Source organism: Pelophylax lessonae, assembly GCF_965119305.1.
Source record: "Pelophylax lessonae genome assembly, chromosome: 4".
NCBI lineage: Eukaryota > Metazoa > Chordata > Amphibia > Anura > Ranidae > Pelophylax > Pelophylax lessonae.
The window spans coordinates 606,685,197-606,705,034 of record NC_138771.1 but is presented as its reverse complement, the minus strand read 5'-3'; the positions used below and the strand labels follow the sequence as shown (position 1 = coordinate 606,705,034).

The 19,838-nt window shown below is 44.3% G+C and overlaps 1 protein-coding gene across 1 annotated transcript; it reads right to left on the bottom strand.

The window, feature by feature from the left end:
- Window positions 1–303: 303 nt before the first annotated feature.
- On the bottom strand, window positions 304–19,838 carry WDR83OS (WD repeat domain 83 opposite strand). Its single transcript, XM_082254300.1, has 4 exons — window positions 19,707–19,838; window positions 7,986–8,091; window positions 5,942–6,039; window positions 304–495 (listed from the first exon to the last, which is right to left on the bottom strand). The coding sequence occupies exons 1-4, from the start codon at window positions 19,754–19,756 to the stop codon at window positions 429–431; spliced, it is 321 nt and encodes a 106-aa protein (XP_082110426.1). The 5' UTR covers window positions 19,757–19,838; the 3' UTR covers window positions 304–428.

Below are 19,838 nucleotides of genomic sequence, written 5' to 3'. Positions count from 1 at the left end.
TGTAAATGAATGATGCAGCTGTGCGGTCAGGGGATGATTTTAAATGTGAGAGCAGCTGCAGGGGAGAGGAACCCCCACATGCCGTTACAAAGCGGGGGATCTGGGGGTGAGGGTGTTTGTTGCTAAAGGTGACCCTATCCTTTACCTTGTTTTAAAGCCTCACTCTCATACAGCAGCCCCACAATGATGCCTCATATAAACATTTTGTTAGAGTAGCCAGCAGTCCGGTCAAATAAAAATACAAGTAAGGTGACCCAACACTTACATGTATGAAACTGAGTCACTTCAGACAAACACAAAAAGTAAAAATCAACCATTTTTATTTAGTTACACAATTGCCAGACACAGGAGATCAAGTGGGAAGTCGAAGTCTCTAAATTTCCAGGGTCCACGCCAATCAACTTCTCCTGAGCTGGACAAGGCCGGTGTTACCAGGGGGGAGACATGGGCTGCGGGTTCTGTAGGTAGGACATGACCACTGCTGAGATGGACAACCTGCAAGAATGCAATAAAAGATTTAAGGCTAAAACTCACAAATAACATCTATGCAAAGTGTATTGAAACAGCGCATCACCTAAACCTGGATATAAAACTTGTGTTTATGGCATACACATGGTACAGAAACACTGACATTTGCAGGCCTGTAAAAAGGACAGGAATGACTAAATCAGTTGCTTGCAGTACCTCATTAGTACTGAATTCTATTGAAACCAATACCTCTGAGAAGCAGAGGGGATGTTGCATTCATTGTGCAGAATATTTGGTGTCTCAACCACTAGCAAAGAGAAGAAGTGATGAGTTGCAAAAGTACTGAAACCTTTTGCAGGCTCATAAAGCAGTTCGTTTTGTGAAAAGCTGGCAGATTAGATTAGGGCAGCGTTTCTCAACTCCGGTCCTCAGGGCACACTAACAGGCCAGGTTTGCAAGATAACTGAAATACATCACAGGTGATATAATTTGCTGCTCAGTGATTGCAGTACTCTAGTCTGCATCTCCCCAAGGTAATACTTAAAATCTGGCCTGTTAGTGGGTCCTGAGGACCGGAGTTGAGAACCACTGGATTAGAGGAACTGCTTAATGAGTCAGAGGAGGCACACAAACACTTCTCTATACTAACGGCCAGGCAGAACCTCTTAGGCTTGGTCAAGGCATCTCCGTCCATGTAGCAAATCGAGCATCCCAGATCCCCACTGTATTCACATTTTTCATTTGGAAAATAAAGATTTTATATAAACAATAAAATAATCAGTATAAAACATCAGTTAAAACTGACTAAAATCTTTAGAATTCCCCTTTAATTAGAATGGTGATCTAGATTTAGTGCTACTGAATATTAAAAATAAAACCAAAAAAAAAAAATTTTCTATAAAAATGGCCACATTATATATTTTTTGGAGGATTCAAAAAAACACACAGGATCAAATAGAGGGATCTTTAAAAAGGTACAAGCATAGGAATAGCAGTAAATTGGTGCTACACAGAAGGACCCCCACACAGGAAAAGGAAAATATTAGGTTCTCCATAGAACATATTTGCTTGATAGGATGATTTTACAGAAATTACTAGATCAGTGATGGCGAACCTTGGCACCCCAGATGATTTGGAACTACATTTCCCATGATGCTCCTGCAGACTGCAAGAGCATCATGGGAAATGTAGTTCCAAAACATCTGGGGTGCCAAAGTTCGCCATCACTGTCTAGATCAATGTGCTTACAAATGTGCCGTTTTGCACTCTGAAGAGAGACAGCAAGGCATTTCAGAATATGGGTAATGGTGAAGCTGATTTGTTTCAAAATAACAGAAATTAATGTTTCTTGAAATGGTTATTTGGCTGTACTTCTCCTTTAACAGTTTGCACAAAAAAACGCAAAGTTAATTTGGCTGTGGATCACAGGAGTGCAGTTCGCTCTGCACTTCTATGACCGGTTTTCAGTAGACAGGGGGCTGAAGCCTGCTGTCGACTGATGTCACAGGCTGGCGAAAGATCACGACCATATGGTCGCAATCCAACCAGGAGCTTGGACCGACAGCTGGCTCAGCCTCTCGGCGAGCCGTTGAGCCTGAGCCAGCTGTCCCTGGCCCCTCCACATCCCAGCACTCAAGTGAGGGGGGGCGGCAGAGCAGAGAGCAGTGACCGACAGTCACCAGCTCTCTTGCTCACAGAGCTCTGAGAACCAAGCGATCAGCGGGGTTTGATCACTCAGTTCTCAGTCTTAGAGTTGGCGGGGGAACGATGCTGCATCCACCTCGGTAATTAGGATCCCAAAGTAACAAAACTGCATACTTCTCTTAAGTAATTGCATTAAAATGTAAAATGCTATATTCTGGCTGGTCTTATGTGGTAATTGTCCGGGAGTGGAGCCTAAAAGCCTGAGTATACATTATAGGTCTTGGCACACTATGCCCAACCTCCATGTGTGCTAATCCCTCTACTTTCTAATCTTCACGTTTACTTAAGAACTCTCATGTACTTTAAGCTTTTGGCGACAAAACGTCATATGTGAACTAGGGCCATTGAAATGAATAGGATTTTGCTTGTTGGGCATTTTGAGACTTCAGAGATAAGCGTTTTACATGCTGAAAAACCCTCAGGTGTGAACAGGGCCTAAAACTTTTCACTGTGCACAGAGGTTGTGGTTTTCTTTATCAGGTCTGTGTACCTTCTAGAACTGGAACAACAGGCTTACAGGAATTCAGCTTTAAAGTTACAGCAACGTATTAGACATCAAGAACAGAACAGAAGAGAGCTTTTTATACATTTGCACCAAAAATTTTAGAATACACACTCAAATTTCTTCATTGCTCTGTATTTCCTGCCATAGATAAGAGTAAAACCACAATTTACAGGGGTGCTGTGGCATTGGGTGTGACTTCCTCATACTTTTGAAACTGGACAACTTTTAGATCTTGGTTTTAATTAACATCAGAAAACAGAATTTAAAATTCATCTTCTTTGAATGAGGAGATTTGAAGCCTCACTTCCAGTGTGGATTGGGAGGGGTGCCGCGGTAAAAGAAGTGAATTATAAAAGACCCACTTCTAGGCTCTCTTTTGTATCGGCGGAATCCCTCCCAATCCGCCGCAAAGGTGAGGCTTGAAATCGCCTCAAAGAGCTGCTGCTTTCTTCTGGGGCACTGAATAAGGTTGCCACTTTTTTTTTTCCCCCAAGCCAAACCTGAACACTTTGGTGGCACATGGCATTTTTTTTAATAGTATACACTATAAGATTGTAAAAGACCTGGGACACCAGTGGGTGCCCCAAGGAGAGCAGTAATATGGAGTGTGTTGCGTGTCACGATGAGCAGTGGTTTAGAGTAGGAGGGGCTTAAAGGTGCACGGCTAAATAAAACCCATTAAATATGCTTAACAAATGCCACTGTAAAAATGTGAAGCCTACCTTAAAGTAGTTCTAAAGGCTGAAGGTATTTTACCTTCATGCATTCTGTTTGCTTGTAATTAGTGTGTGTGTGTATAAAAGGTCAATGAGTTTCTGGACTCCTGACAGGCCCTTCCATCTTTCATCCAGTGCTGCACTGAAGTTTCTGGATTCTGAGTCATGGGGAAAGCAAAAGAATTGTCAAAAGGATCTGGGGGGAAAGGTATTTGAACTGTATAAAACAGGAAAGGGATATAAAAAGATATCCAAGGAACTGAGAATGCCAATCAGCAGTGTTCAAACTTAATCAAGAAGTGGAAAATGAGGGGTTCTGTTGAAACCAAATCACGGTCAGGTAGACCTACTATAATTTCAGCCACAACTGCCAGGAAAAATTGTTTGGGATGCAAAGAAAAACCCAAAAATAACTTCAGGTGAAATACAGGACTCTCTGAAAACCTGTGGTGTGGCTGTTTCAATACACACAATAAGGAGACACTTGAACGAAGATGGGCTGCATGGTCGAGTCGCCAGAAGAAAGCCATTACTACGCAAATGCCACAAAGTATCCCACTTACAATATGCCAAACAGCACAGAGACAAGCCTCAAACCTTCTGGCACAAAGTCATTTGGAGTGATGAGACCAAAATTTAGCTTTTTGGCCACAACCACAAATGCTACATTTGGAGAGGAGTCAATAAGGCCTATGATAAAAGGTACACCATTCCTACTGTGAAACACGGATGTGGATCGCTGATGTTTTGGGGATGTGTGAGCTACAAAGGCACAGCAAATTTGGTCAGAATTGATGGCAAGATGACTTTAGTATGTTATCAAAAAATACTGGAGGACAATTTGCATTCATCAGCAATGAAGCTGCGCATGGGACGTACTTAGACATTCCAACGTGACAATGATCCTAAACACAAGGCCAAGTCGACCTGTCATTGGCTACAGCAGAATAAAGTGAAGGTTCTGGAGTGGCCATCTCCTGGCCTCAATATCATTGAGCCACTCTGGGGAGATCTCAAACGTGCAGTTCATGCAAGACAGCCCAAGAATTTACAGGAACTGGAGGCGTTTTGCCAGGAAGAATGGGCAGCTTTACCATCTGAGAAGATAAAGAGCCTCATCCACAAATACCACAAAAGACTTCAAGCTGTCATTGATGTTAAAGGGGACAATACACGGTATTAAGAACTGGGGTATGTAAACTTTTGATTGGGGTCACTGGGGTATTTTCTTTTATCATTAGGATTTAAAAAGAGTAAACACAGTTGATTGATAATAAATGGCTTCAGCCAAAACACTAACCATGAGTGAAAGAAAAAAGTTTTTGCGTCATCATTCATATTCTCTGAAAAATGGCCAAGAAATGATAAATTCTGCCAGGGTATGTAAACTTATGAGCACAATTGTAGAACATGTATGTTTAAAAAAAAAAAAAAAAGAAGAAGAAGAAGAAGAAGGAGCATGGGCCTTTACAGACACTTGAAAAGACTTTAAAAGTCGACAGTGCCAGTCAGTGGAGCAGTATACAGTGTCAGGAGGGCAATGGTGGAAGGTGTCACACAGCACAGAAGTGGATGGGGTCAGCAGGGCAGTGTGACAGGGAAGCTGCACAGGCTCCCTGGAGCATAGGGAGCCACAGTCTGGTTTAAATAATGTGTCCGTGTTTCAGGTGGACCGAGACCTGGACACAGGATTAAAAACCCGGACAGACGGCAACCCTAGTGGCAGCATCCCTCTCTATGCGGCACCCAAAGGTCATATTCCCCCCCCCCCCTTCAAGTTTCAGCGTTGCTTGTACTAGAAGTGGGGGTGGAGGGGTCAGATGTGTGCTAAGGGGTGCTTTGGGAGGGGGACTGGTGTTAGGAGGTGGGGGGGGGGGGGATTTCAAATCCAACCCCCCCACTCTTCTAGCACAATTCCGCTCCCCTCCAGCACATGTCCTCTTTTCCCCCAGTCACCCTCCTCCTCTTCAACTCACTCCTCCAAGTCTATATGCTTACCTTCCCCGCTTTACCCCGTTCCTGGTCCCTGTGTCCCCCTCTTCTGGAATTCTCCATCCATATTATACACTGCAACCCTTAGATCATCAGCGTGTCTCATGCAGAGCGGTGTCCCTCCTCCCCGGCTCCTCCTCCTGTCTGTGTACAGGAGAATGTCAGAGCCGAGGAGGTGGTGGCTTCAGTCCTCTCCCCAGTGTGTTGTGCATGCCGCTGGCGAGGATAGATGCAGGCTGCCATAAAGGTGCAGATAGCGGGGGTTTCCAGACACCCTGCAAGAGATGCAGGGCAAGTGTGCCGGGTGCCCACGCTAGCACGCCCGTCAGGCCAGTCACTCGAACTCTCGCATTTGGCACCGTTGGGACAACAAGATTTAAATCAAATCTTGGTCCCAGTAAAATACCTGGACAGGTGGCAACCATAGCGGTAGCACCCATCTCAACATTGCACCCAGGGCACCTGTGCCAACCCCCCCCCCCCCCCCCCCCAAAGTTTCAGCCCTGTCTCTAACACATTGTCAACACAATCAACGAGTCAGAATGGGATCACTTACATAAAACTGCTCATCATTTGCTTGGTATCTTCAGAGCTGCGAGAGTTTGCAAAGCTGATAAAGGAGCAATATACAGCGATCCACGCACACCACTTCAACTGTAACAGAGAAAATTACCATACAATTATTATGCATAGAGATATAACTACAGCACCACCTAGTGGCAAGTGAGCAACACTAAATTCTGCATATCAGAAGTTCATTTAATCTGAAAAAAAAAAAAAAAATAACCAGGAAAGAAATATGCAAATACTGTATGTTGTTCATTCCTTATGACAGCAATAAAGTTAATACAAAAAAAAAAGTTTTAAATAAAATAAAAAAACTAACGTGCCCCGATCCCCCTGTGCTTACATGCAAATGCAAACGCATACATAGGTCCTGCACGCATATGTAAACAGTGGTGGCACCACACTTGTGAGGCATCGTCATTAATGTTGGAGCGAGAGCAATTATTCTGGTGCCATACCTCCTGTAACTCTAAACTGGTAACCTGCAAAGGCGTTTAACGTGTCCCCGAGTACCGTAGTTTGGTGCCATTCCACGAGCGTATGCAATTTTAAAGCATGACATGTTCGGTATGTATTTACTCAGCGTAACATCATCTTTTACATTTTAACAAAAAATTGGCTATTATATTGCGTTTGTGTGCACTAAGATTCATTAAAGTGTATTTTTTCCCAAAAAATTGTGTTTGAATAAATGCTGCGCAAATACTGTGCGTCAAACAATTGCAACACCCGCCATTTTATTTTTTAGGGCCTCTGTTGTATATATATTCTGATATATATCAGAAGTGGCATGGTAGGGAGATAGTTAAAGAAAGTCCTAGGTTTGCATTATTTAACCACCTCAATACCGGCCCATAGTACATATACGTCCTGAGTTTAAAGCTAAATACCGGTGTTATGGCAGCAGATAGTTGCCATAACCCTGCTATTTTTTTTAAACTGCAGGCGATGGGCTTTCCGATAAGGGTGGTCCCAGTGGCGGATTCGCCGCGAGATCACCCTCCGGGATGGCGGAAGGGGTGCCCCCCCCCCCTCCCGCCGCGTCCCGGTCCTTTTTCCCGCTTACCGGAACCGCCGGCAGCGGGGAAAACGATCGGGTCCCGGATCCTTACAGACAGGATGTCGAGTGAGGGCAAGCTTGCCCTCACTCGACTCTATTGTCTTGGAGGACCGGAGCGACGGCCAACGTCGTTGCCGAGCAACCGACTTAAAGGTCCCCCCTTTTTTTTTTCCCTTTCCAACTTTATTAGTGTACTTGTGAGATCTGAGGACTTTTTGACCCCAGATCTCACAAAAAAGAGGTCCTGTCGTGCCTATTTCTATTACGAGGGATGTTTACATTCCTTGTATTAGAAATAAAAATGATCAATTTTTTTTTATTTTTTTTTTTAAAAACGGTGTAAAAATAAAAAATAATAAATAAAATAAATAGTAAAAAAAAAAAAAAAATGAAAGCGCCCTGTCCCCGTTAGCTCGCGCGCAGAAGCGAACGCACACGGAAACCCTGCCCACATATGTAAACGGTGTTCAAACCACACATGTGAGGTATCGCCGCGATCGTTAGAGCGAGAGCAATAATATGAGCCCTAGACCTCCTCTGTAACTCTAAGCTGGTAACCTGTAGAAATTTTTAAAGTGTCGCCTATGGGGATTTTTAAGTACCAAAGTTCGTCGCCATTCCGTGAGCGTGCGCAATTTTGAAGCATGACATGTTGGGTATCTATTTACTCGGTGTAACATTATCTTTCACATTATGGAAAAAAATTGGGCTAACTTTACTGGATTCTTATTTTTTAATTCAAAAAAGTGATTTTTTTCCCAAAAAATTGCGTTTGGAAGACCGCTGCGCAAATAAGGTGTGATAAAAAATATTACAATAATCTCCATTTTATTCTCTAGGGTCTCTGCTAAAAAAAAAATATATAATGTTTGGGGGTTCTAAGTAGTTTTCTAGCAAAAACAACTGATTTTAGCTTATAAACCAAACCAAATGTCAAAAATAGGCTTAGTAGGCAAGTGGTTAAAGATCTTACCTTAAGCATCAGGCCACACATACTAAAGATCATGCCCAGAAGGTTCATATAGTCCGGGGTTGGATCATCTAGGGTGGGGGAGCTCTCTGTGGTGGGAGGTTTATACCTGGAGAAAGAGAACAATGCTTTGTTCAGAGACATCACAACCTCAGTATACATGGATCCAATGATCTATGCAGTTTACTACAGATCTTGTATTGGTTAAGCCGTTGATAAACATAAAAGAGAGCAGCAGCTGCATCTACCTTCCAAGGCAGAGATAAGTAATCACTCCCTCCTTTCTCATGTATTGCAAAACCATATTTTACTCAGAATATTATATTATATATATATATATATATATATATATATATATATATATATATATATATATATATATATATATAGTTTTATTTATTTATCAGGGTGAAGGCGTCTAGTTTTCGTGTCTAGCCCTATGTAGGATGAGAGATACCTGCTGCTCTTTTTTATTTTATGGTAAAATACCAAAAAAACAACAAATGTTAAAACGAATGAAAAAAATGAGCGCTGGTAATATAGTGGGCTTGTGTGTATATCTTGTGATGATAAATATATATTCAAGATGAGGGATATAAATAGTATCTGTATCAAAAATTTATAACCCAATGTATAAATAGTTTATGATACCTTATAAAATGATAAAATATACCAAATAATATACGCACTGTAGTAATCTATATTGTGACTTAGGTGATGATTTAAATCATAAATGTGACAATGGTGATAAAATATAAATAAATTAAATTACTGGATTTGCATAAAATCGCATATGGCTGACAGTAAAATCCTTAATATATAAAATTATTAGTGCAACTGGTGAAATAGTCCGTGATAGTAAATAAATAAATAGAATCTTCAAAGTGCTTTTGTGCTCCAATTTTGTGCTCTTAGTAAAAGTAGGCAATTTGTGCTTCTTACCAGATGGCTTTAGGTCGCAAGGACCTAAATCGCCTTTGATCCCTTTAACCACTTGCCGACCGCCGCAAGTACATATACTGCGGCAGTCAGCCCCTCACAGGCAAAGTGACGTATGGGTACGTCACTAGCCTGTGAGGCTCTGGGGAGCGAGCGCGCGGTCACGGACCCCCCCCCGCGCGTGTGCCCGGCGGACCCGATGTCCGCCGGGCACTCGTGATCGTCCGTAACAGAGGGAGAAAGGCAGGCGGCTGATGTAAACACAGCCGCCTGTCATTCTCCCCTGTGTATGAACAGTGATCATACGGTTCTACTATGTAGGACCGTTGATCACTGTTCCTACACTTCAAGGCACAGCCAATCACAGTAAGAATCACGCCCCTAGGGACACACATAACCCCTCCCTCTCAAATAAAGTTAACCCATTCACTACCAGTGTTATTTAAAGTAACAGTGCATATGTATAGCACTGATTACTGCAGTAATGTCACTGGTAACCCCAAAACTGTCAAAAATGTCAGTCAAGGGTCCGATCTGTCCGCCGCAATGTCGCAGTCCCGTTAAAAAAAAAAAATAAAACACACACAACAAAAATGACAAAAATCTTTCCCTTTGTTAGTAAATGCGATAACTTTTGCGCAAACCAATCAAAATACGCTTTTTGCGATTTTTTTTAACAAACATATGTAGTATAAAACAAATCAGCCGAAAATGTTAAAAAAATTTTGATTTTTACATTTTTTTTTTGGGGAATTTCATATAAAAAAATGTGAAAATTATTGTTATTTTTTGCAAAATTTACGCTCTTTTTTTGGTTATAGCGCATGATAAAAAAAAAAAAAAAAAAATCGCACAGGTGATCAAATACCACCAAAAGAAAGCTGTTTGTGGGAAAAAAAGGACGTCAAATTTGTTTTAGGTACAGCGTCGCACGACCGCGCAATTGTCCGTTAAAGTCACGCAGTGCCGAATCACAAAATACCCCCTGGTCAGGAAGGGGGTAAAATCTTTCCGGGGCTTAAGTGGTTAAAGGATTGATCAATCCTCCACCAAACTTGTCCACTCCAGGTAAGTAGTTGATGTTCTAGGGTGGATCAGGATCAGGATAGTGGTCTCAGGCAGATGTATGTAAAAAGAAATGGTGGGGAAGCCAAAAAAATTGTGTAATTCCGTTTTTTATTAGAGAAATAAAATAAAAGAATTGGCTGCTTACAATGTGAAGTGCCTAGCCTGGCACTGGGTGGAAGCGCTGTTTGCAAATTGGGATCTGTGGAGAGGACACTAGGTGTTCTGTCCTAGACAGTGTCTCACACACAGCCTTTGGTGGCGTGGCAGCGGTGGCGTGCGTTCCAGACAAAGCGGAAGTGACGTCGCTGGCTCTCTCAATTTCCGGTTTACAGAAGACCACAATGCATTTTGCGTTTATCGCGTCCTCAGGAAGTCTGCACAGAGACCTGACCTCAACCCGATAGAACACCTTTGGGATGAATTAGAGAGGAGACTGCGAGCCAGGCCTTCTCGTCCACATCAGTGCCTGACCTCACAAATGCACTTCTGATCAAGCATTCCCATAGACACACTCCTAAACCTTGTGGACAGCCTTCCCAGAAGAGTTGAAGCTGTTATAACTGCAAAGGGTGGGCCAACTCAATATTGAACCCTAAAGACTAAGACTGGGATGCCATTAATATTCATGTGTGTGTGTTAAGGCAGGTGTCCCAATACTTTTGACAATATAGTGTAGCTACAGCCTGGCATCTTGCATTTTCAGGAGGAGGACTGTAAAGACAGCCCACATTCTTCCCAAATGACAGGATGACTTCAACATAGAAAATAGCTCACTGACGTCCTGCAGCAAATCCATTGGTGTCATTGTTTTTGTATATCCCAGAAACCAGCAGCAAGACGTTCTATCACGTTCTATCTGGGAAGGGCGGCCGGTCACGTTCTATCTGGGAAGGGCGGCCGGTCACGTTCTATCTGGGAAGGGCGGCCGGTCACGTTCTATCTGGGAAGGGCGGCCGGTCACGTTCTATCTGGGAAGGGCGGCCGGTCACGTTCTATCTGGGAAGGGCGGCCGGTCACGTTCTATCTGGGAAGGGCGGCCGGTCACGTTCTATCTGGGAAGGGCGGCCGGTCACGTTCTATCTGGGAAGGGCGGCCGGTCACGTTCTATCTGGGAAGGGCGGCCGGTCACGTTCTATCTGGGAAGGGCGGCCGGTCACGTTCGATCTGAGAAGGGCGGCCGGTCACATTCTATCTGAGAAGGGCGGCCGGTCACATTCTATCTGAGAAGGGCGGCCGGTCACATTCTATCTGAGAAGGGCGGCCGGTCACGTTCTGAGAAGGGGGGCCGGTCACGTTCTATCTGGGAAGGGCGGCCGGTCACGTTCTATCTGGGAAGGGCGGCCGGTCACGTTCTATCTAGGAAGGGCGGCCGGTCACGTTCTATCTAAGAAGGGCGGCCGGTCACGTTCTATCTAAGAAGGGCGGCCGGTCACGTTCTATCTAAGAAGGGCGGCCGGTCACATTACATCCAAGAAGGGCGGCCGGTCACATTACATCCAAGAAGGGCGGCCGGTCACATTACATCCAAGAAGGGCGGCCGGTCACATTACATCCAAGAAGGGCGGCCGGTCACATTATATCCAAGAAGGGCGGCTGGTCACATTCTATCGCTTTCAATAAACACTCATCTACACAGTTCCTAGCAGCCCAATACTGTCCCCAACATGAACCTAGGCCCTGCATGTCACCTTTCTTTTCTGCAGGTCTGCAAGGATTATTTTTTCCCCAAATATGAGTCTTCATAGAATCCCTTTTTTCCTTGGTGTGCTTTGTGTATTTCTTCCAGATCTGTGCAGTAATCCAGTGTGAGACTTTAGGCCGGGTTCACATGTGCAGCTATGGGTTTGTGTCTGTTCAGCGGCTCAGGTGCGATTCAGGTCCGAATTTTTGCCTGATTTTGCACCTGGACCGGATCCAAACAGGCACAGGACTCTTTTGCAATCCACTCCGCAGCCGCCCTGGACCTGTGTGAACTGACTCCATTGAGAGACGGTTCCACTCGCCTGTCATGTGAATTGGATGCAGGGAAACCCACATCTAATTAACACATATGTGAACCCAGCCTTACCTCAGTGCAGGAGCTTCCTGTAGTAAAGACCGGTCACTACTGCTGTCTCCTTGTGCAGGGTGACTGGTCTGGTCTCCGCCCCCTCCTGTAGTTTTCTGCAGGCAGCCTGTAGTGGGTAGGGCCTACTGGGCCCCTCCCACAGCTCTGCTCTCTGCACAGACTATGTCCCATACAGTGATACTTTGTGGTAATGGAAAATATTTAAATGAAAATGTTTCTGTCCACAGTTCAGAGTGTGAAAAAAAAAAAAAAAAACTAAATAAAAAAAAGTTAAAAAAAAAATAATTTGATGAGCAGAAGTTTAACAAGGAAATATTAATCCAGACTAGATGAATATAGGAAATAAACACTTAAACCCCAGGATGTAACGTCAGCAGAGTATTAATCCCAGCTGCCTTGAAAACTGAACAGGCTTCCTATCTGCTCTTATAATCGCAGCAATAAAAAGACACAAAACCCTTCATGACATCGGATCTTTCTGTGGGCGAAATGGAACAAAGTCACCATCCTTGGAAGGTGACTCGCTCTACCTGGAAATTAGTGGAAATCATTAATAATCTATGTCTATAAATATTCATTCCTCTTATCCTGTCACCCGGGACAGATGTTCTGCCATTTTCCTCCAACATTAAAGTGGACCTCCCCTTCTCCCTGCTAAGTGCCGATTCACATTAGTGCGATCACAGAGATCGGTAATTCTGAGCGCACTGCTCCTAAAATTACATGCGATATCTGTGCGGTGCAAATTCAGCCATACAGTTTGTATTGCTTAATTCGCACCGCAATCGCACCCAACTCGCACAGGACCCTTTTTTTGGTTCGCAGCGGAATCGGATTGCATGGTGGTTCACACTAGTGCGATCCGATTCTGTGCGAACTTACAGATCGCACTGCGATATGCGATCTGATCTGGGGGTGTCGTTAACCTTTATTTGACACCCCCAGCGTATCGTACATGGCAGTATGAACTGCCAGGGGTGTGGATGCGATGCGGGAACACGCTGTATATTCGCAGCTTTCCCGCATCGCAGAAATGTGAACTTAATGTGATATAAAAAGGTTATTTTCTTAATAAACAGGTTATACTTACCTGCTCTGTGTAATGGTTTTGCACAGAGGATACCTGATCCTCCTCTTCTCTCATGAAAGCCCCTGGCTCCTCCCCCACAAAGCGGCTTGAACTAGGGGGGGGGGGGGGTACTCGTGCAGGCACGATCCTGAGCCACACTGTGTGTGTCTATTGACATAGTGTAGCTCAGCCCTACCCGGCCCTTTCTCCCTCCTCATTGGATTTGATGAACAGCCATTGGCTCCCGCTGCTCTCAGAGTCCAGTGAGGAGGGAGAGAGAGCAGCACCACAGTTATAATGCATAGCACTGGACCGAGATTGGGTGCAGGAAAGTATATGAGGGAGGGGGGGGGGGGGGGTAAAGCAGCACCTGAAAGGTTTTATACCCCTAATGCAGAGAATGTATTAAGGTAAGAAGAAGAAAAATCTTTAGAACCACATTAAAGCCTAACTCCATTTTAATGTCCCTTTAACCACTTGCCGACCGCCGCACGACTATCTACGTGGGCGGTCAGCCCCTCACAGGCAAAGTGACGTAGGTCTACGTCGCTCGCCTGTGAGGGTTTAGGGAGCGAGCGCGCGCCGCCGGAGGCGCGCTCCCGCTCCCGCGTGGTCACGGACCCCCCCGCGCGCGTGACCGGCGGACCCGATCGCCGCCGGCCACTCTGCGATCGGCGGGGGAGAGGGAGAAAGTCAGGCAGCTTGTGTAAACAAGCTGCCTGTCATTCTCCTCTCTGTATGAGAGCTGATCACATGGATCTACTATGTAGATCCATTGATCACTCCTCATACAGTTGAAGCCACAGCCAATCACAGTTAGAATCACGCCCCTAGGGACACACACAGCCCCTCCCTCTCAAATAAAGTTAACCCCTTCACTACCAGTGCATTTTTACAGTAACAGTGCATATGTATAGCACTGATTACTGTAGAAATGTCACTGGTAACCCCAAAAGTGTCAAAAATGTCAGTCAAGGGTCCGATCTGTCCGCCGCAATGTCGCAGTACCGCAAAAAAAATCGCAGATCGCCGCCATTACGCGTTAAAAAAAAAAACAACAAAAATGACAAAAATCTTTCCCTTTGTTAGTAAACGCAATAACTTTTGCGCAAACCAATCAAAATACGCTTTTTGCGATTTTTTTTACCAAACATAGGTAGCATAAAACAAATTGGCCGAAAATATTAAAAAATTTTGATTTTTACATTTTTTTTTGGGGGAATTTCATATAAAAAAAAGGGAAAAATATTGCTATTTTTGCAAAATTTACGCTCTTTTTTTGTTTATAGCGCGTGATCAAAAAATCGCACAGGTGATCAAATACCACCAAAAGAAAGCTCTGTTTGTGGGAAAAAAAGGACGCCAAATTCGTTTCGGTACAGCGTCGCACGACCGCGCAATTGTCCGTTAAAGTCACGCAGTGCCGAATCGCAAAATGCCCTCTGGTCGTTTAGCAGCCAAATCCTCCGGGGCTTAAGTGGTTAAATAATTTGGGCCAAGCTGACTGCACTGTATACAATGGATGAAGCCTCAGCTACACACAGTATCCAGTTGCCGATCGCCCTATAGTAGCTTTACCCCTACAGGGCGCCCGCTCTGTGCAGAATCACACACATTAGTGTGTGTGTGTGTGTGTGTGTGTGTGTGTGTGTGTGTGTGTGTGTGTGTGTGTGTGTGTGTGTGTGTGTGTGTGTGTGTGTGTGTGTGTGTGTGTGTGTGTGTGTGTGTGTGTGTGTGTGTGTGTGTGTGTGTGTGTGTGTGTGTGTGTATATTATATATACACATATATGTGTATCTATCCATCTATCTCGATCTCTCTGCTCTGCTTATTTGGTTTTCTGACTCATTATATATTTTATATAATATATATAGTTCCACTCTTTTCTTCGGACTCATTATTTATAGATATATAGATAGTTAGCTATAGTTGTTACATATTCCCTCTTTTTCCATCTATTTTATCTTTCTATCCATCTTATTTATCCATCCAATTTATCCATCTTATCTTCCAGGTAGGGGGTGTGCAGTAGAATCACAGTAGAAGCCAATGGATAACCGCCGGCACCCGCTGATCGGCTATGAGAGATACAGAATAGAGCTCTGCCTACGTATCGATTTGCTGTGCAGGGAAATAAAATCCATCACTTCCCTTCGTAAAAGCACCACACACAGTACACATAAACACCATGATAGGAACACATTTAACATTTAGATTGCCCTAGATGTTTAACTCCTTCCTATGCAGTGTCATTGCAGTACAGTGACAGTGCATATTTTTAGCACTGATCACTGTATTAGTGTCACCGGTTCCCGCAAAGTGTCAAAAGTGGCAGTTAGTGTCAGACTGTCCATCGCAATATCGCAGTCCCGCTATAAGTCGCTACATGCCGCCATTACTAGCATAAAAAATAAAAATTCCACTATGTATCCTATAGTTTGTAGACCCAATAACTTTTGCGTAAACCAATCAATATATACTTTTTGGAATTTTTTTTTTTTTTTGGAATTTTTTTTTTTTTTAACAAAAAACATGTAGCAGAATACATATTGGTCTAATTTTTGAAGAAAAATTTTTTTTTTTCTCATTGGATACATTTTATAGTACAAAGTAAAAAATATTGTTTTTTTTTTTCCCTTTTTGTTTATATAGCATAAAATAAAAAACCCAGAGGTGATCAAATACAGTAAACCCCCCTCCATTGCGGGGGTTACGTTCCGGACCCAGCCGCGAAAAGTGAAAATCTGCGAAATAGAAAAACCCTATTAAAATGCATTGTAGGCATGTTTATTTTTACTGTCACTGTACGTGTAGAAGCATTTTAAGGTCTTTAAACACACTTTTAAAACAATAGAAACTCATTTAAACACATAAAAGATACTGAGAGACATAGCAAGAGCTATGGAAAACACAAAAATATTTCATTTTTAATGATTTATATAGTAAAATAACATTACAAAAAAAACCGCAATATACCGGGACCGCAAAAACTGAACCGCGATGGAGTGGGGGTTTACTGTACCACCAAAAGAAGGCTCTATTTTAGTGAAAAAAAAACAACAAATTGCATTTATGTACAGCGCTGCATGGTCAGTTAAAATACTGCAGTGCTGTACAGCAAAAAATGGCCTGCTCATGAAGGGGGGTAAATCTTCTGGAGGTCAAGTGGTTATATAGCACCGTGTTCCAGCAGTTGGACAGGAACTTCCCGCTCCATTCCTGGAGCAAATGGGAGTCAGTCTGAGCACTTCTCAGCCATTCACAGGGAGCTTTGTATTCTGTGAATGAACAAAAAACTTCCTCTGATTGGCTGAGATGGAGAGGCGGGCAGGTGACATCACAATCTCTGCCTTAGCAAATCAGAGGCAGCTTTGTATTCACTGAGAAGAGAAGCTTCCTGTGAATGGCTGAGCAGTGTTAGCCCAACTGGATTTTGTTTCAGGAGTTGGGACAGGAAGACAGAACACAGCGCTGTATACTGTGTATAGATGAGGCAAATAATAGAACACACAGCAAGTGCACCGGTTATTGCAGTAAATAGTTTGTTTAGGCCCAAATAAACTATTTAAAAGGGACAATAAACATGGAGTTTGGCTTTATTAAAGCTGATCCCCCCTCCATTTTTTTATTTTAAACCTTGCTTACTTGGTTGCTGCATATTTAAGGTACTCACCCACCAAGTGGACCCAGTGTTGTCCTACTGAGGCTCATCTCTTTTCCGCCCCCCACTAGGTACCACACCGCCATCCTCTTTGGTGACATCATCAGGAAGCTGCCAGGTTCAGCCAGCAGCTATCCAATGCAACCTGCCCCCCCCCCATTTGTCAATGAAGGACTATGACTCCCAGGATATGTAACATACAAATCCCAGGAGGCACAGCGGGCAAAGAGCACATCAGTTGCCTAGGAGGATGATGTCCAAAGGGGGGGGGGGGGGAGGGGGCGAGCCAGAGGATTTTCATTAACAAAAGAAGTACAGAAAAAATAAATTAAACAAAAAAACAAACACAATTTGGGCAGAAAACATCCTATAGAGGATGAAGATCCACTTTAGAACAATAAAAACAAAAAATCTCTATAGCAAGATCTTGCTGCATGCAACTACAGGGGGCACTTACTGGCCATCGCACCCCCTACCTCTCCACCTCATCCAATCAAGAATCCACTTTCTCGGCACAGGACCCAAAAGACAGCGGGGGATCACTGTGGGAGGCATCAGTGCTTTAAGTGGCCCAAAAGAGGTGCCGGTACTCTATTATAGCCTATAAATCCCCCACCCCACATCAGGGTCCCCACAGAGCACCCCCCCCTGGCCTGGGCTGGGACTCCGGAGCAGGGGGACTCACTGGTGGTGACTGGTCTGGCTTTGGAGTGGGAAATATTCTTGGGGGAGGCAATTGAGGGCGCAGATGTCCAAAATGAGTGTACTGGTACGCTAAGGTGCACGGAGAGGTGGCGGTATGCTCAAGAGCCATATTTGGAAGTGGCGGTACTGAGTACCAGTGCATACCGGCCCACTTAAAGCACTGGTAGGCGTGACTTATACAGCGATTTACAGCTTTCACTGAGATTGTTTAGGAATAGAACATGTTGTATACCTACATTGGTCAAAGCTGGATCAACCCAACTGTCCAATAAAAATCATATCAGAGGTTCAGCTTTCAGGCTTTGATTACATCTGCTGTGCTCTCGGAAGAGGAATCGCATTCAGATCGCTCTTCGGAGAGTATTTGATAGGCAGGGAGGAGGCATTATATCTCCTCCTCACCACCCATTTTAACACATTAACCACATAACGACCGTTCACATTGCTGCTACTACGGCTATGTGGCTCGTTATCGTCGCTGGACTCCTCCTCTTGTGGGCGGCGGAGCGTGCGTGCGCCACAGGCTCGCTCCCGCTGTATTCAGTCACAGCGGGAGTCGGGCCAGGGGAGGAGCAGCGGCGATTGCCGCTGCTCTTCCCCGATCGTTAGGGAACCGAGTGTGGAGATCCGCCTGCTTGTGTAAACAGAGCGGGCGGATCTCCTAAGTGACAGACAGTGACAGATTGCAGGCTTCAGCATAGCTGAACCCTCGATCTGTCCCTGTGTCACTCAGTCACCTCCCCTCACACATGTCAGTAAGCACCAGGCATACATTAACCCCTCCCTCTCCAATAAAATTAACCCCTTCCCTGCCAGTGTCATTTTTACAGTAACATTGCATATTTATAATACTGATTACTGTAGTAATGTCACTGGTACCCCCAAAAGTGTCAAAAATGTCAGTCAGGGGTCCGATCTGTCCGCCGCAATCCCACAAAATCGCAGATCGCCGCCATTACTCGTTAAAAAAAAAAACAAAAAAAAAAAAAACACCAAAAATGACAGAAATCTTTCCCTTAGTTAGTAAACGCAATAACTTTTGCGCAAACCAATCAAAATACGCTTATTGCGATTTTGTTTTTTACCAAAAATATGTAGCAGAAAACAAATTGGCAAAAAATTATAAAAAAAATTTGATTTTTACATTTTATTTGGGGGGGAATTTCATATAAAAAAAAATGTGAAAAATATTGTTATTTTTTCGCTCTTTTTTTGTTTATAGCGCAAAAAGTAAAAATCGCACAGGTGATCAAATACCACCAAAAGAAAGTTCTATTTGTGGGGAAAAAAGGACGTAAATTTAGTTTGGGTACGGCGTCGCACGACCGCGCAATTGTCAGTTAAAGTCGCACAGCGCCGAATCGCAAAAAGTGGCCTGGACGTTAGACAGCAAAATCCTCTGGTGGTAAAGTGGTTAAATGCTGGACTACTGCTGCATAGTTGCAGGGCGGTTGCAGCATGACGCCATCCCCTTGAATGTGTCAGGCTCGCTGGGTGGCAGTGCCTGCTGAACACAACAGGGAGGATAATTCCTGCTCCAGCTGCTGCCTTTCCAGCTACGGAGGGAAGAGTTGAGGGGTAGTAAAAATGTGGCACAACTGCATGGTTTTATTAAACCCCCGCTAATGTAAACAAGCCCTAAGGGCTCATTCACACATGAGGTTAGGAAGGGGGGGGGTAAATCCCAATGGTTGAACTGTGCTTTTACCAACCCCAACCACTTTAGCTGCCGAGGCCAGGATGTACACATCCCACAGCAGGAATTGTACTCTTTCACCAGGCATAGCGCCCACAGAATGGCGCCCATTCAAATATTAGGGTCGCCCTACAAGCACAATGCATGCGGTTGCAGCACACAGGTGGGGGGGGGGGTAAAGCAGGCAGTATAGAGGAGAATAAATCGCCTCCTCACTGCCTGACAAATGCTCAGTGAAGAGCAAAGCACATGTGAATGAGCCCTTAAAGGGCTTTGCTGAAAAAAAAAAGTCTCCTCTATCCCTCCCCCCACCTACAGTCATCTACCCATCCTATCCAATGATGAATGTGCTCCACTTACCTTCTCCTGTGCTGGAGGTAACAAGAAGGCCTGCACTGAAAGCTCCCACCACCAGAAATAGGGGTGAATCATTCATCCATACATCCATCCCATGGCTGGCCTGTGTACACAAGCTTCCCTTCCCTTCCTTGTGTTATATGCCCCCTCCCCCGGCTCTCACCTCAGTATCTTCCCCGGCCTCCTCGGGTCACTGCCGCTGTTCCCCGTCATTTCTCCCAGCTCCTGATTCTAACCTCCAGCTGTTCCCAGCACTTCCGGCAGCAGAGGGGGCGTGCCCGGAAATACGCCATCA